We start from the raw sequence: 18350 nt of genomic DNA, 5'->3' as shown, positions 1-18350 counted from the left end.
CAGAGCCCGGACTTGAATCCGATTGAACATCTCTGGAGAGACTTGGAAATAGCTGTTCAGCAACGCTCCCCATCCAACCTGACAGAGCTTGAGGGATCTGCAGAGAAGAATGGGAGAAACTCCCCAAATACAGGTGTGCAAAGCTTGTAGCGTCATACCCAAGAAGACTCTAGGCTGTAATCGCTGCCAAAGGTGCTTCAACAAAGTACTGAGTAAAGGGTCTGAATACTTATGTAAATGTCATATCTCAATTTTTTTTATTTGTAATAAATGTACTAAGATTTCTACAAACCTGTTTTTGCTTTGTCATTATGTGGTATTGTGTATGGATTGATGAGGGGAAAAAAACGATTTAATCCATTTTAAAATAACGCTGTAACGTAACAAAATCTGGAAAAAGTCAAGGGGTCTGATTTCTTTCCCAACAGACAGGTTTATATCTTGGCTGATACTTCTCTGTAAACAGAGACCTAAACAGACATGTTTAGTCTTTTATTATCAGCTCTGTCTCATGTTTACTAAGGCTGAGGGGAGCAACACAGTGGCAGGGGCAGGGAGAGAGATGAGATGAGTGTGAGAGATGAGTGTGGAGGAGAGGGGGATAAGAGGTTAGGAAAGGGAGGAGATGAGGGATGGGAGGGAAGGAGAGGAGAGGAGAGGAGAGGAGAGGAGGGAAGGAGAAGGAGAAGGGGAGGAGAGGGAAGGAGAAGGGAAGGAGAAGGGAGGAGAGGAGAGAGGTGAGGCATGGGAGAGGAGGAGAGGAGAAGGAGAGGAATGAGAGGGGAGGAGAGGAGAAGGGAAGGAGAGAGGGAAGGAGAAGGGAAGGAGAGGAGAGATGAGGCATGGGAGAGGAGGAGAGGAGAAGGAGAGGAATGAGAGGGGAGGAGAGGAGAGATGAGGGATGGTAGGGGAGGAGAGAAGAGGAGAGGGAAGGAGAGGAATGAGAGGAGAGGAGAGGAGGGAGGTGGAGGGGAGGGAGGAGAGGGGAGGCTGAGGGGAGGAAGGGAAGGGAAGGGGAGGGGAGAGGAGAGTGGAGGAGAGGAATGAGAAGGGAGGAGGGAGAGGGGAGGGAAGTAGAGGAATGAGAGGGGAGGAAGGAGAGAGAGGAGGGGAGGTGGGTGAGGGGAGGAAGGGGAGGGGTGGAGAGGAGAGGAATGAAAAGGGAGGAGAGGGGGAGGAGGTAGGGGGAGGAAGAGGGAGGCTGAGGGGAGGAAGGGGAGGGGTGGAGAGGAGAGGAATGAAAGGGGAGGAGGGGGATGAAGGGGAGGGGAGGAGGGAGAGGGAGGAGAGGGGAGGCTGAGGGGAGGATGAGAGGGAAGTGAAGTGGACTACTGTGACAGATGTAATTGACTGTGTGTGTGTGTGTGTGTGTGTGTGTGTGTGTGTGTGTGTGTGTGTGTGTCTCCGTCTGTCTGTCCTCTCCTCTCCAGGTGTGCTGCAGTTGTTGTGTGCTGGGTCTGGCTCTACATGCTGAAGGTAGAGGGTGTGATGCCCACCAGTACCTGGGGGACCCCTGTGGTCATGTCCTGCTCACCTGCTGTGAAGAGGAGGGGCTCAGCCCTAACCCTAACAAAACACAGAGGAAGAAGGAGATGCCTACTGCCCTGTCTGAGAAAGGTAAATCACCATGTACCAGACCTACTGCCCTGTCTGAGAAAGGTAAATCACCATGTACACACACCAGACCTACTGCCCTGTCTGAGAAAGGTAAATCACCATGTACCAGACCTACTGCCCTGTCTGAGAAAGGTAAATCACCATGTACCAGACCTACTGCCCTGTCTGAGAAAGGTAAATCACCATGTACACACACCAGATCTACTGTACGGTGCTTCTCCCCACTCATGGATTCATGATAGACAGTCCATATGTTCATTTAAAATCTGGGATGTACAGTGCCTTCAGAAAGTATTCAATTTAGCCTGAATTTAAAAGGGATTAAATTGAGATGTTTTTCTTTCCTACACACAATAACCCATAATGTTTAAGTGGAATTTCGTTTTTTGGAAATTTGAACAAATTAATTACAAATGAAAAGCTGAAATGTCTTGAGTCAATAAGTATTCTAACCCCTTTGTTATGTCAAGCCTAAATAAGCTCAGGAGTAAAAATGTGCTTTTTAACAAGTCACACAATAAGTTGCATGGACTCCCTCTGTGTAATAATAGAGTTTAACATGATTTATGAATGACTACCTCATCTCTGTACCCCACACATACAATTATCTGTAAGGTCCCTCAGTCAAGCAGTGAATTTCAAACACAGATTCAACCACAAAGACCAGGGAGGTTTTCCAATGCCTCGCAAAGAAGGGCAAATATTGGTAGATGGGTAAAAAAAAGCAGACATTGAATATTCCTTTGAGCATGGTGAAGTTATTAATTACACTTTAGATGCTGTATCAATACACCCAGTCACTACAAAAATACAGGCGTCCTTCCTAACTCAGTTGCCGGAGAGGAAGGAAACAGGGATTTCAACATTTTATATTTGTATTTATTATGGATCCCCATTAGTTCCTGTCAAGGCAGCAGCTACTCTTCCTGGGGTTTATTATGGATCCCCATTAGTTCCTGTCAAGGCAGCAGCTACTCTTCCTTGGGTTTATTATGGATCCCCATTAGTTCCTGTCAAGGCAGCAGCTACTCTTCCTGGGGTTTATTATGGATCCCCATTAGTTCCTGTCAAGGCAGCAGCTACTCTTCCTGGGGTTTATTATGGATCCCCATTAGTTCCTGTCAAGGCAGCAGCTACTCTTCCTGGGGTTTATTATGGATCCTCATTAGTTCCTGTCAAGGCAGCAGCTACTCTTCCTGGGGTTTATTATGGATCCCCATTAGTTCCTGTCAAGGCAGCAGCTACTCTTCCTGGGGTTTATTATGGATCCCCATTAGTTCCTGTCAAGGCAGCAGCTACTCTTCCTGGGGTTTATTATGGATCCCCATTAGTTCCTGCCAAGGCAGCAGCTACTCTTCCTGGGGTTTATTATGGATCCCCATTAGTTCCTGCCAAGGCAGCAGCTACTCTTCCTGGGGTTTATTATGGATCCCCCATTAGTTCCTGCCAAGGCAGCAGCTACTCTTCCTGGGGTTTATTATGGATCCCCATTAGTTCCTGTCAAGGCAGCAGCTACTCTTCCTGGGGTTTATTATGGATCCCCATTAGTTCCTGCCAAGGCAGCAGCTACTCTTCCTGGGGTTTATTATGGATCCCCATTAGTTCCTGCCAAGGCAGCAGCTACTCTTCCTGGGGTTTATTATGGATCCCCATTAGTTCCTGCCAAGGCAGCAGCTACTCTTCCTGGGGTTTATTATGGATCCCCATTAGTTCCTGCCAAGGCAGCAGCTACTCTTCCTGGGGTTTATTATGGATCCCCATTAGTTCCTGTCATGGCAGCAGCTACTCTTCCTGGGGTTTATTATGGATCCCCATTAGTTCCTGCCAAGGCAGCTGCTACTCTTCCTGGGGTCCAAACACATTAATGCAATTACATTATATTACATGTAAAACAAAAGATAAAACATATAACATTATTACACCACTACATATCTACAACACAAAATGTATAATACCACCATACAACAATATTACATTGTACGTGTGTGTAGAGTGCCTGTGTGTCTCTTCGTGTGTGTGCATAAGTCTATACCTGTGTGTGTGTGTGTGTGTGTGTGTGTGTGTGTGTGTGTGTGCCACAGTCCCTGCTGTTCCATAAGGTGTATTTTTACCTGCTTTTTTAAATCTGATTCTACTGCTTTCATCAGTTACCTGATGTGGAATAGAGTTCCATGTAGTCGTGGCTCTATGTAGTACTGTGCTCCTCCCATAGTCTGTTCTGGACTTGTGCAGTTGTAATTTTCCCAAGTCCCTCTTTGTGGCACCTGACCACACGACTGAACAGTAGTCCAGGTGCGACAAAACTAGGTCCTGTAGGACCTGCCTTGTTAATAGTGTTGTTAAGGTAGAGCAGCGCTTTATTATGGACAGACTTCTCCCCATCTTAGCTATTGTTCTATCAATATATTTTGACCCTGACAGTTTACAATCCAGAGTTACTCCAAACGGTTTAGTCACCTCAACTTGCTCAATTTCCACATTATTCATTACAAGATTTAGTTGAGGTTGGCGGTTTAGTGAATGATTTGTCCCAAATACAATGCTTTTAGTTTTGGAAATATTTAGGACTAACTTATTTCTTGCCGCCCATTCTGAAACTAACTGCAGCTCTTTATTAAGTGTTGTTAAGTTGTTCAGTCATGTCACTCGCTGTAGTAGCTGAGGTGTATAGTGTTCAGTTATTCACATAGACACACTGGCTTTTTAGGGGGGGGGGGGGGATCAGCTTTAATATTGGAAATAGATTGTTGCGTCCATCAATGTAATGGTCTGCATCACTTCCATCCCCCATATATGTATATATATATATATATACACTACCGTTCAAAAGTTTGGGGTCACTTAGAATGTTCCTTGTTTTTTTAAAGAAAAGCACATTTTTGTCCATTAAAATAACATAAAATTGATCAGAAATACAGTGTAGACATTGTTAATGTTGTAAATGAATATTGTAGCTGGAAATGGCAGATGTTTTATGGAATATCTACATAGGCGATACAGAGGCCCATTATCAGCAACCATCACTCCTGTGTTCCAATGGCACGTTGTGTTAGCTAATCCAAGTTTATTATTTTAAAAGGCTAATTGATCATTAGAAAACCCTTTTGCAATTATGTTAGCACAGCTGAAAACTGTTGTCCTGATTAAAGAAGCAATAAAACTGGCCTTCTTTAGTCTTAGTTGAGTATCTGGAGCATCTGAGTTTGTGGGTTCGATTACAGGCTCAAAATGGCCAGAAACAAAGACTTTCTTCTGAAACTTGTCAGTCTATTCTTTTTCTGAGAAATGATGGCTATTCCTTGCGAGAAATTGCCAAGAAACTGAAGATCTCGTACAACGCTGTATACTACTCCCTTCACAGAACAGCACAAACTGGCTCTAACCAGAATAGAAAGAGGAGTGGGAGGCCCCGGTGCACAACTGAGCAAGAGGACAAGTACATTAGAGTGTCTAGTTTGAGAAACAGACGCCTCACAAGTCCTCAACTGGCAGCTTCATTAAATGGTACCCGCAAAACACCAGCTCCTTCACTTCCTTCTATAGTTCACTCTAACTGCCCGTGGCTCACACTCTTCAGAAGGACCTGGAAGAGATACAGGTGAGGACTGCCTGAAGATAAAAATACATGCAGACAGTTTAAGCTATGTGAAGGGAGGACAGAGAGGATTCAGACAGGACTAAGACAGTTAACGCTATGTGAAGGGAGGACAGATAGGATTCAGACAGGGCTCAGACAGTTAAAGCTATGTGAAGGGAGGACAGAGAGGATTCAGACAGGACTCAGACAGTTAACGCTATGTGAAGGGAGGACAGAGAGAATTCAGACAGGACTCAGACAGTTAAAGCTATGTGAAGGGAGGACAGAGAGGATTCAGACAGGACTCAGACAGTTAAAGCTATGTGAAAGGAGAACAGAGAGGATTCAGACAGTTAAAGCTATGTGAAGGGAGGACAGAGAGGATTCAGACAGGACTCAGACAGTTAAAGCTATGTGAAGGGAGGACAGAGAGGATTCAGACAGGACTCAGACAGTTAAAGCTATGTGAAGGGAGGACAGAGAGGATTCAGACAGGACTCAGACAGTTAAAGCTATGTGACGGGAGGACAGAGAGAGATTCAGACAGGACTCAGACAGTTAAAGCTATGTGAAGGGAGGACAGAGAGGATTCAGACAGGACTCAGACAGTTAAAGCTATGTGAAGGGAGGACAGAGAGAATTCAGACAGGACTCAGACAGTTAAAGCTATGTGAAGGGAGGACAGAGAGGATTCAGACAGGACTCAGACAGTTAAAGCTATGTGACGGGAGGACAGAGAAGATTCAGACAGGACTCAGACAGTTAAAGCTATGTGAAGGGAGGACAGAGAGGATTCAGACAGGACTCAGACAGTTAAAGCTATGTGAAGGGAGGACAGAGAGGATTCAGACAGGACTCAGACAGTTAAAGCTATGTGAAGGCAGGACAGAGAGGATTCAGACAGGACTCAAACAGTTAAAGCTATGTGAAGGGAGGACAGAGAGGATTCAGACAGGACTCAGAGAGTTAAAGCTATGTGAAAGGCAGGACAGAGAGGATTCAGACAGGACTCAGACAGTGTGTGTGTTGGAGGTTAACAGAAGATAAGGATCTGTAGAGATCAGAGGACCTCATCAGAGAACAGAGGACATGATCAGAAGAGGACAACAGAAGATAAGGATCAGAGGACAACAGAAGAGTCTCCTTGGGTTCCCCTTTTTGTTCTCCAGTAGCAGCTCCTGATGCATCATTCTGTTCCAGTGTCCTGTTCTGATGGTCATTTTGTAGTTAGGGCCTCGGTGGAATGCACCATATTTAGGGGTGATCTTCAAACCTGGAAGTTACACACACACACATACAGTGAGGGAAAAAAGTATTTGATCCCCTGCTGATTTTGTATGTTTGCCCACTGACAAAGAAATGATCAGTCTATAATTTTAATGGTAGGTTTATTTGAGCAGTGAGAGACAGAATAACAACAACAAAAAAATCCAGAAAAACGCATGTCAAAAATGTTATAAAATGATTTGCATTTTAATGAGGGAAATAAGTATTTGACCCCTCTGCAAAACATGACTTAGTACTTGGTGGCAAAACCCTTGTTGGCAATCACAGAGGTCAGACGTTTCTTGTAGTTGGCCACCAGGTTTGCACACATCTCAGGAGGGATTTTGTCCCACTCCTCTTTGCAGATCTTCTCCAAGTCATTAAGGTTTCGAGGCGGACGTTTGGCAACTCGAACCTTCAGCTCCCTCCACAGATTTTCTATGGGATTAAGGTCTGGAGACTGGCTAGGCCACTCCAGGACCTTAATGTGCTTCTTCTTGAGCCACTCCTTTGTTGCCTTGGCCGTGTGTTTTGGGTCATTGTCATGCTGGAATACCCATCCACGACCCATTTTCAATGCCCTGGCTGAGGGAAGGAGGTTCCCGTCCATCGTCCCGTCCATCGTCCGTTTAATGCGGTGAAGTTGTCCTGTCCCCTTAGCAGAAAAACACCCCCAAAGCATAATGTTTCCACCTCCATGTTTGATGGTGGGGATGGTGTTCTTGGGGTCATAGGCAGCATTCCTCCTCCTCCAAACACGGCGAGTTGAGTTGATGCCAAAGAACTCCATTTTGATCTCATCTGACCACAACACTTTCATCCAGTTGTCCTCTGAATCATTCAGATGTTCATTGGCAAACTTCAGACGGGCATGTATATGTGCTTTCTTGAGCAGGGGGACCTTGCGGGCGCTGCAGGATTTCAGTCCTTCACGGCGTAGTGTGTTACCAATTGTTTTCTTGGTGACTATGGTCCCAGCTGCCTTGAGATCATTGACAAGATCCTCCCGTGTAGTTCTGGGCTGATTCCTCACTGTTCTCATGATCATTGCAACTCCACAAGGTGAGATCTTGCATGGAGCACCAGGCCGAGGGAGATTGACAGTTCTTTTGTGTTTCTTCCATTTGCGAATAATGGCACCAACTGTTGTCACCTTCTCACCAAGCTGCTTGGCGATGGTCTTGTAGCCCATTGCAGCCTTGTGTAGGTCTACAATCTTGTCCCTGACATCCTTGGAGAGCTCTTTGGTCTTGGCCATGGTGGAGAGTTTGGAATCTGATTGATTGATTGCTTCTGTGGACAGGTGTCTTTTTTACAGGTAACAAGCTGCGGTTAGGAGCACTCCCTTTAAGAGTGTGCTCCTAATCTCAGCTCGTTACCTGTATAAAAGACACCTGGGAGCCAGAAATATTTCTGATTGAGAGGGGGTCAAATACTTATTTCCCTCATTAAAATGCAAATCAATTTATAACATTTTTGACATGTGTTTTTCTGGATATTTTTGTTGTTATTCTGTCTCTCACTGTTCAAATAAACCTACTATTAAAATTATAGATTGATAATTTCTTTGTCAGTGGGCAAACGTACAAAATCAGCAGGGGATCAAATACTTTTTTCCCCTTACTGTACACGTTCAGACCACCCTAGGCTCCCCAACAGTCCTGTGACTATCATGATTATGATAATGAGGATGAAGGCAGAGTCTGTAGAACAATGTCCTCTAGTCTGCTGTCCTGGAACCTCCACAGCCCAGCAGGAATTCTTTCCTATCACCAGCTAGGGACTGTTTATGTTGACAGACACAGACACACACAGCACAGCACACACAGACGCACACACACACACACACACGCACGCACGCGCACGCACACAGACACAGACACACACACACACACACACACACACACACACCACACACACACACACACCCTGGCACAGTCTCTATCCGGTGTTGTGTTATCTGTCTGAAAGGGATTTTAATACCATACTTTTCATTTACCCAGGACAGAGCAAACCTTTACAACAAGAGAGAAAATATTTTTATTGGCGAGGATCTGTCATTTGCAATTATTCTCCATTTGACTCACAGGGCATTCAGCCTGAACACTGGATTCATTATCCAGACAAAGGGAGGGAAATAATGACCCTCCTCTCCTAAACCCTCTTTATGTTGACTTTCACCAGTCAAATGAATGTCTCTAACTGGTCCAGGGTTCTGGAACCACATCCAACTGAATGTTTCTAACTGGTCCAGGGTTCTGGAACCACATCCAACTGAATGTCTCTAACTGGTCCAGGGTTCTGGAACCACATCCAACTGAATGTTTGTAACTGGTCCAGGGTTCTGGAACCACATCCAACTGAATGTCTCTAACTGGTCCAGGGTTCTGGAACCACATCCAACTGAATGTCTCTAACTGGTCCAGGGTTCTGGAACCACATCCAACTGAATGTTTCTAACTGGTCCAGGGTTCTGGAACCACATCCAACTGAATGTTTCTAACTGGTCCAGGGTTCTGGAACCACATCCAACTGAATGTTTGTAACTGGTCCAGGGTTCTGGAACCACATCCAACTGAATGTCTCTAACTGGTCCAGGGTTCTGGAACCACATCCAACTGAATGTCTCTAACTGGTCCAGGGTTCTGGAACCACATCCAACTGAATGTCTGTAACTGGTCCAGGGTTCTGGAACCACATCCAACTGAATGTTTCTAACTGGTCCAGGGTTCTGGAACCACATCCAACTGAATGTTTCTAACTGGTCCAGGGTTCTGGAACCACATCCAACTGAATGTCTCTAACTGGTCCAGGGTTCTGTAACCACATCCAACTGAATGTCTCTAACTGGTCCAGGGTTCTGGAACCACATCCAACTGAATGTTTCTAACTGGTCCAGGGTTCTGGAACCACATCCAACTGAATGTTTCTAACTGGTCCAGGGTTCTGGAACCACATCCAACTGAATGTTTGTAACTGGTCCAGGTTCTGGAACCACATCCAACTGAATGTCTCTAACTGGTCCAGGGTTCTGGAACCACATCCAACTGAATGTCTCTAACTGGTCCAGGGTTCTGGAACCACATCCAACTGAATGTCTGTAACTGGTCCAGGGTTCTGGAACCACATCCAACTGAATGTTTCTAACTGGTCCAGGGTTCTGGAACCACATCCAACTGAATGTTTCTAACTGGTCCAGGGTTCTGGAACCACATCCAACTGAATGTTTGTAACTGGTCCAGGGTTCTGGAACCACATCCAACTGAATGTCTCTAACTGGTCCAGGGTTCTGGAACCACATCCAACTGAATGTCTCTAACTGGTCCAGGGTTCTGGAACCACATCCAACTGAATGTCTGTAACTGGTCCAGGGTTCTGGAACCACATCCAACTGAATGTTTCTAACTGGTCCAGGGTTCTGGAACCACATCCAACTGAATGTTTCTAACTGGTCCAGGGTTCTGGAATCACATCCAGCACCCTATGGGTCCTGTAGTGCACTATATTTGGCCCTGGTCAACACTAGTGCACTATATAGGGGCCTGGTCTAAAGTAGTGCACTATATAGGGGGTAGGGTGCCATTTGGGACTAACCCTGAACACTGCATCAACCACCCACCCAGCTAGCTAACCACCAACCCAGCTAGCTAACCACCCACCCACCCAGCTAGCTAACCACCCACCCAGCTATCTAACCACCCACCCACCCAGCTAGCTACCACCCACCCAGCTATCTAACCACCCACCCAGCTAGCTAACCACCCACCCACCCGCTAGCTAACCACCCACCCAGCTATCTAACCACCCACCCACCCAGCTAGTTAACCACCCACCCACCCAGCTAGTTAACCACCCACCCAGCTAGCTAACCACCCACCCAGCTATCTAACCACCCACCCACCCAGCTAGCTAACCACCCACCCAGCTAGCTAACCACCAACCCACCCAGCTAGCTAACCACCCACCCCCCAGCTAGCTAGCCACCGACCCACCCAGCTAGCTAACCACCCACCCAGCTAGCTAGCCACCCACCCAGCTAACCACCCACCTACCCAGCTAGCTAACCACCCACCACCCAGCTAGCTAACCACCCACCCAGCTAACCACCCACCTACCCAGCTAGCTAACCACCCACCCACCCAGCTAGCTAACCACCCACCCACCCAGCTAGCTAACCACCCACCCACCCAGCTAGCTAACCACCCACCCACCCAGCTATCTAACCACCCACCCAGCTAGTTAACCACCCACCCATCCAGCTAGCTAACCACCCATCCAGCTAGCTAACCACCCACCCAGCTAGTTAACCACCCACCCAGCTAGCTAACCACCCATCCAGCTAGCTAACCACCCAGCTAGTTAACCACCCACCCAGCTAGTTAACCACCCAGCTAGCTAACCACCCACCCAGCTAGTTAACCACCCACCCAGCTAGTTAACCACCCATCCAGCTAGCTAACCACCCAGCTAGCTAACCACCCACCCAGCTAGTTAACCACCCACCCAGCTAGTTAACCACACATCCAGCTAGCTAACCACCCATCCAGCTAGTTAACCACCCACCCAGCTAGTTAACCACACATCCAGCTAGCTAACCACCCATCCAGCTAGCTAACCACCCATCCAGCTAGCTAACCACCCACACAACTCCAGTGGATGAATGGCAGCATTGTGCCTTGTTCCCAGACCTAATGGGTCACTATGGGTTTTCCTCTGCTGCTGACTGCTGCTGGCTCACAGTGCTTTACCATGGTGACAGAGTGTGAGTGTCAGGACTGTTTAACCACATCACCTCCTAACCCAGAGAATCACACACACACTCTCTCTCTCGCTCTCTCCTTTTCTCTCTCTCTCTCTCCTCTCTCTCGCCTCTTCCTTTCCTCCTCTCTCCTTTTCTCTCTCTCTCTCCCTCTCTCTCTCGCTCTCTCCTTCTCTCCTCTCTCTTCTCTCCTTTTCTCTCTCTCTCTCTCTCCTCCTCTTTCTCCCTCTCTCTCGTCTCTCCTTTTCTCTCTCTCTCTCGCTCTCTCCTTTCTCTCTCTCCTCTCTCTCTCCCATACTCTCTCTGTCCCTCACCCTCTCTCTCTCTCTCTCTCTCCCATACTCTCTCTGTCCCTCACCCTCTCTCTCTCTCTCCCATACTCTCTCTGTCCCTCACCCTATCTCTCTCTCTCTCTCTCTCTCTCTACCCCCTAACAGATGTGAATGAGTGTGTGACCAGCACGCACAGTTGCCAGGCCAGTGAGCGCTGTGTGAACACCGTGGGATCGTTTGTGTGTGAGAGGACCGTCACTTGTCCTGCTGGCTACCAGCTCAGGAACGAAGTCTGTGAGGGTGAGTTTGTCAACATCTTCATCGTCATCATCATCATTATGAAGTAAAGTTGGAGGGCTTTAACATTTTACAAGTATTTGTGTAGTAGTGGAATAATTTGTGCGCACCTGAATATAAGCTGAATTAAAAAAAAATGTTTTATTTTGAACATAAATAAGCCGCACATGTCTATAAGCCGCAGGTGCCTACCGGTACATTGAAACAAATGAACTTTACACAGGCTTTAACGAAACACGGCTTGTAACAAAAAATAAATAGCTTAACGAAACACGCTTGTAACAAAAATAAAACATTAGCAGTAAACAGTAGCCTACCAAGAAAGTCATTGGTCACCATCTTCCTCCTCCTGTGCACTGAAACCATCTCCTTCGGCGTCGGAGTTGAATAGCCTCAGAATTGCTTCATCCGATATTGGATCGTTTTCATTTTCGCTCTCGTCACTTTCATTTCAAAATCCATATATTAGCCGCGTCATTGTTTATAAGCCGCGAGGTTCAAAGCGTGGGAAAAAAGTTGCGGCTTATAGTCCGGAAATTACGGCAGTTAAATAAAGGTTAAATAAGAAATATATATAATCAAAGTTAAATTTAGTGAAATAATTGATGTGATTTCTTTGCAAGACTACAGTATGAACCTTAATACTTTGGATTGTGGGGCGGTTAGATCACATATTTAACCACTAAAAACGACCCTCAACGTCATACCCTGTACGTCTGTGTCTAAAGTGCTGGGAAAGTGGGGCAAAATGGCAGTTTGAAATTGTAGATGACAAGTTGTTGATGCTGCTACTAAAACAGCTGGATTGTTAGATTTGCACAATATATTTCTGTTCCCGATTTGTAGATTTGAATGGAGGAGAAGTAGAACAAGATGTCTTACCCACTAAGTTTTTTGTCTAACTTGTTCGGGAAAGTAGGGAAAAGTTCATTTGTTTATTAAGAGTTACAGAAAATGTTGCAGTTTGTTTAAACAGCTGTAACGTTTGATTCTGTTATTATTCCAGATTTGAATAGCAGAGAAGTAGAGGAAGATGTCATAACATACCGTGCTTCTACATCCTGCATTGCTTGCTGTTTGGGGGTTTTAGGCTGGGTTTCTGTACAGAACTTTGTGACATCAGCTGATGTAAGAAGGGCTATATAAATACATTTGATTTGATTTGATAACCTTTAACTTCTTTGTGTAAGTTTTTGTCAAAGTAGGGGACTTTCGCTTCACAAGCCCCACCTAATTGGGATTGTTGTATGGTTTCCACTGGCATCTGCAGTGAAAAAAAAACTGGGAACATTTATACTTTATGAAACACCATGTTCCACCACCATGTGTCCTGTCCTTATGAAAGTGGAACATGGGGTTTCATAAAGTACAATTTTTTTCCCCCTGTTTTTTCACTTTCCATTAAATAACGTTGAGGATATCGGAGCTTATGCATCTTGATTGGAGAATGTTTTAGGTACGAACCGGTCCACGAGGGATATGAATGTTTTTCCCGGTTGCATACAGTGTGTTTGGGCGGGAAGATGAAAACAACGGGTGGTCTTTGGGCTATGTGTAGAGATGATTAACGCCGCAGGCTGAACTCTCTCTCTCATCTCTCCTCTCTTTCTATCTCTCACTGTCTCTCTCTCTCACTGTCTCTTCTCTCTCCTCTCTCTCTCTCTCTCTCTCTCTCTCTCTCTCTCTCTCTCTCTCTCTCTCTCTCTCTCTCTCTCTCTCTCTCTCTCTCTCTCTCTACCCCCTAACAGATGTGTGTAGAGATGATTAACGCCGCAGGCTGAACTCTCTCTCTCATCTCTCCTCTCTTTCTATCTCTCACTGTCTCTTCTCCTCTCTCTCTCTCTCTCTCTCTCTCTCTCTCTCTCTCTCTCTCTCTCTCTCTCTCTCTCTCTACCCCCTAACAGATGTGTGTAGAGATGATTAACGCCGCAGGCTGAACTCTCTCTCTCATCTCTCCTCTCTTTCTATCTCTCACTGTCTCTTCTCCTCTCTCTCTCTCTCTCTCTCTCTCTCTCTCTCTCTCTCTCTCTCTCTACCCCCTAACAGATGTGTGTAGAGATGATTAATGCCGCAGGCTTTAATACCGCAGGCTGAACTCTCTTTCCTCCCTCTCTCTCTCGCGCTCTCATCTCTCCCCCCTCTCTTTCTATCTCTCACTTCCTCACTGTCTCTTCTACTCTCTCTCTCTCTTTCCCTAACTCATCACTTCTCCCTCTCTTTCTATCTCTCACTCCCTCACTCTCTTCTCCTCCCTCTCTCTCTCGCATCTCTCCTCTCTCTATCTCTCACTTCCTCACTGTCTCTTTCCACCCTCTCTCTCATCTCTCCTCTCTTTCTTCCTATCTCTCACTTCCTCACTGTCTCTTCTCCTCCCTCTCTCTATCTCTCATCTCTCCTCCGTCTCTGTCTCGTGCTCTCCTCCCTCTCTTTTTCTCTCCACCCTCTCTCTTCATCTCTCTCTCTCTTCTCTTTTCTTATCCTTTCTCTCATTCTTCTGGACTGTCAGCTGAGAGGAACAGCCCAGATATTTTCTGAGTCATCAGTTAGCCTGGGAGGTTTTAAATGGTTCTGATTTGAAAGTTTTTAAATCACCCTAGAGTCCTCAAACTCCCCTCCCTTCTTCCCTCCCTCTGTCCCTGTTCTCTCCCCTCCTCCCTTCCCCTCCCCTCTCCTCCCTCCCTGTTAACTCCCTCCCTCTCCCCTCTCCTCCCTCCCTGTTAACTCCCTCCTCTCCCTCGCTCCCTCCCTCCCTGTTAACTCCCTCCCCCTCCTCTCTCCTCCCTCCTCTCCCTCCCTCCTCTCCCCTCTCCTCCCTCGCTCCCTCCCTCCCTGTTAACTCCCTCCCCTCCCCTCTCCTCCCTCCCTGTTAACTCCCTCTCCCTCGCTCCCTCCCTCCTAGGGCTGTGGCGGTCATGACATTGTGTGATTGTCAAGCAAATAACTGCCGGTCTCACAGAAATTGATTGTTAATTAACATAAACACATTTAGCATCTCCTGGCCATCACAATAAATCCATTATTTATTTTAGACAGGTCTAAAGAAACATGATATGAAGAAAATGTATTCTATTTCAGAAGAACAGAATAGCATCCTCTGAGTTGTCCTTATGTTAGGTCCTGATGTGGCTGTGGGGCTACACTAGTTAATTTAGCAGGTCCTGATGTGGCTGTGGGCTACACTAGTTCATTTAGCAGGTCCTGATGTGGCTGTGGGCGACACTAGTTCATTTAGCAGGTCCTGATGTGGCTGTGGGCGACACTAGTTCATTTAGCAGGTCCTGATGTGGCTGTGGGCTACACTAGTTAATTTAGCAGGTCCTGATGTGGCTGTGGGCTACACTAGTTAATTTAGCTGGTCCTGATGTGGCTGTGGGCTACACTAGTTCATTTAGCAGGTCCTGATCTGGCTGTGAGATATGCCTGTGGGCTACACTAGTTCACTTAGCAGACAAGATTTGCTTAGAATTCAGTGGCATTATTTTATATTATTTTACAGTATGAAGAATATAATGGAACATACAGTACCAGTCAAAAGTTTGGACACACCTACTCATTCAAGGGTTTTTTCTTTATTTTCACTATCTTCTACAGTGCAGAATAATAGTTAAGACATCGAAACTATGAAATAACACATATGGAATCATATAGTAACCAGAAAAGTGTTAAATAAATCAAAAAGTAGTCACCCTTTAGTCACCCTTTACCGTGATGACAGCTTAGCATTCTCTCAACCAGCTTCACCTGGAATGCTTTTACAACAGTCTTGAAGGAGTTCCCACATATGCTGAGCACTTGTTGGCTGCTTTTCCTTCACTCTGCGGTCCAACTCATCCCAAACTATCTCAATTGGGTTGAGGTAGGGTGATTGTGGAGGCCAGGACATCTGATGCAGCACTCCATCACTCTCCTTCTTGGACAAATAGCCCTTGCACAGGTTGGAGCTGTGTTGGGTCATTGTCCTGTTGAAAAACAATTGATAGTCCCACTAAGCGCAAACCAGAAGGGATGGCGTATCGCTACAGAATGCTGTGGTAGCCATGCTGGTTAAGTGTGCCTTGAATTCTAAATAAATCACAGACAGTGTCACCAGCAAAGCACCATCACAACATCACACCTCCTCCTCCATGCTTCACGGTGGGAAACACACATGCGGGGATCAACCGTCCACCTACTCTGCGTCTCACAAAGACACAGCGGATAGAACCAAAAATCTCAAATTCGGACTCATCAGACCAAAGGACAGATTTCCACCAGTCTAATGTCCATTGTTCGTGTTTCTTGGCCCAAGCAAGTCTCTTCTTCTTATTGATGTCCTTTAGTAGTGGTTCCTTTGCAGTAGTCCAACCATGAAGGCCTGATTCACACAATCTCCTCTGAACAGTTGATGTTGAGATGTGTCTGTCACTTGAACTCTGTGCAGCATTTATTTGGGCTGCAATCTGGGGTGCAGTTAATTGCCAATTTCTGAGGCTGGTAACTCTAATGAATTTATCCACTGCAGCAAAGGTAACTCTGGGTCTTCCTTTCCTGTGGCGGTCCTCACGAGACCCAGTTTCATCATAGCGCTTGATGGTTTTTGCGACTGCACTTAAAGAAACTTTCAAGGTAATTGAAATGTTCTATATTGACTGACCTTCATGTCTTAAAGTAATGAGTGGAACCCGGTGTGGTTTAGGAGTGGAACCCGGAATGGAACCCGGTGTGGTTTAGGAGTGGAACCCGGTGTGGTTTAGGAGTGGAACCCGGTGTGGTTTAGGAGTGGAACCTGGTGTGGTTTAGGAGTGGAACCCGGAGTGGTTTAGGAGTGGAACCCAGAGTGATTTAGGAGTGGAACCCGGTGTGGTTTAGGAGTGGAACCCGGTGTGGTTTAGGAGTGGAACCCGGAGTGGTTTAGGAGTGGAACCCGGTGTGGTTTAGGAGTGGAACCCAGTGTGGTCTAGGAGTGGAACCCGGTGTGGTTTAGGAGTGGAACCCGGTGTGGTCTAGGAGTGGAACCCGGTGTGGTCTAGGAGTGGAACCCGGTGGGGTCTAGGAGTGGAACCCGGTGTGGTCTAGGAGTGGAACCCGGTGGGGTCTAGGAGTGGAACCCCGTGTGGTCTAGGAGTGGAACCCCGTGTTGTTTAGGAGTGGAACCCCGTGTGGTTTAGGAGTGGAACCCGGAGTGGTTTAGGAGTGGAACCCGGTGTGGTTTAGGAGTGGAACCCGGTGTGGTCTAGGAGTGGAACCCGGAGTGGTTTAGGAGTGGAACCCGGTTTGGTCGTCTGCTGCAATAACACATCCATGACAAGGACCGAAGAGTTGTGCATTCAAAATAGATGCCGTTCTGCACAACACTTTTGTACTATTCGTTATTTGCCTATTTGTGGCCCGCCTGTTAGCTCGCACGATTCTTGCCAATCTTCTTTTTGACCTCTCTCACCAACCAGCTGTTCTCCCACAGGAGAGCCGCTGACTGGATGTTTTTTGTGTCACTCCATTCTCTGTAAACCCTAGATGTAAAAATCCCAGGAGGCCGGACATTTCTGAGACACTGGAACCGGCAATCATACCACGCTCAGTGTCGCTTAGGGAAGTCGTGTTGCCCGTTCTAACGAACAGTAACTGAATGTCTCGATGCCTGTCTGCCTGCTTTATATAGCAAGCCACGGCCACACCGTCTATAGGAGCGATCCATTTTTGTGAACGGAGTCGTGTACCTAATAAACTGACAACCGAGTGTATATTTCCACACTGAAGTTGAAATAATACTGTGAAATTGTGTAAATGATGATAATGCCCTTTTAGTGTAAGAGCTGTTTGAAAAGACCGCCAGAAATTACAGCTTTTTTTGGTGGGATGGAGTTTTGGCTTGGCTGGTGACATCAGATGTTAAACTAGTATATAGACCAATAGGAAAGAGTTCTAAACCTCTCTGCTATAACAGCTAGTTTTCCCCTCCGAGCAAAATCATTGGTTGAGAAATTGCTCACAGGAAGGTACTTAAATTGATATCCAGAAATGATTTGATCTTGAGATACAAATGACTGCATTGGACCTTTAAAGCTGTGACATTTTAAGGCAGTCTTGTCTCCTCAGAAGGGTTACGTGCTGCTGAATTAACTGTCTAAGGGGCGAATCCTAACTTCCACTTCCAATTTTCACTTAGTCATGCATTGATGTCATTTGGAAACTTTGTGAAAATGTGACTTAATTTGAAATGGGGATTCAGCCCTAAATGATGTCGTCTCCTCTCCTCCAGATATTGATGAGTGTATGGTGTCTTCTCTCCTCCAGATATTGATGAGTGTATGGTGTCTTCTCTCCTCCAGATATTGATGAGTGTATGGTGTCTTCTCTCCTCCAGATATTGATGAGTGTATGGTGTCTTCTCTCCTCCAGATATTGATGAGTGTATGGTGTCTTCTCTCCTCCAGATATTGATGAGTGTATGGTGTCTTCTCTCCTCCAGATATTGATGAGTGTATGGTGTCTTCTCTCCTCCAGATATTGATGAGTGTATGGTGTCTTCTCTCCTCCAGATATTGATGAGTGTATGGTGTCTTCTCTCCTCCAGATATTGATG

General features: G+C 46.2%; 1 protein-coding gene across 1 annotated transcript in view; it reads left to right on the top strand.

Moving 5' to 3' along the window:
• The window catches only part of fbln2 (fibulin 2), a 121111-nt gene that overhangs the window by 77419 nt on the left and 25342 nt on the right, over positions 1-18350 (top strand). The window contains exons 6-7 of the mRNA XM_082967767.1: positions 1431-1617; positions 11657-11791. Of these exons, the coding sequence (XP_082823893.1) occupies positions 1431-1617; positions 11657-11791 (322 nt within the window). The remainder of the gene's footprint in view (positions 1-1430; positions 1618-11656; positions 11792-18350) is intronic.

Source organism: Salmo salar, chromosome 22 (assembly GCF_965601325.2).
Source record: "Salmo salar chromosome 22, fSalSal1, whole genome shotgun sequence".
NCBI lineage: Eukaryota > Metazoa > Chordata > Actinopteri > Salmoniformes > Salmonidae > Salmo > Salmo salar.
Note: the sequence above shows the minus strand (reverse complement) of the source record. Positions and strands in the feature narration are given on the sequence as shown.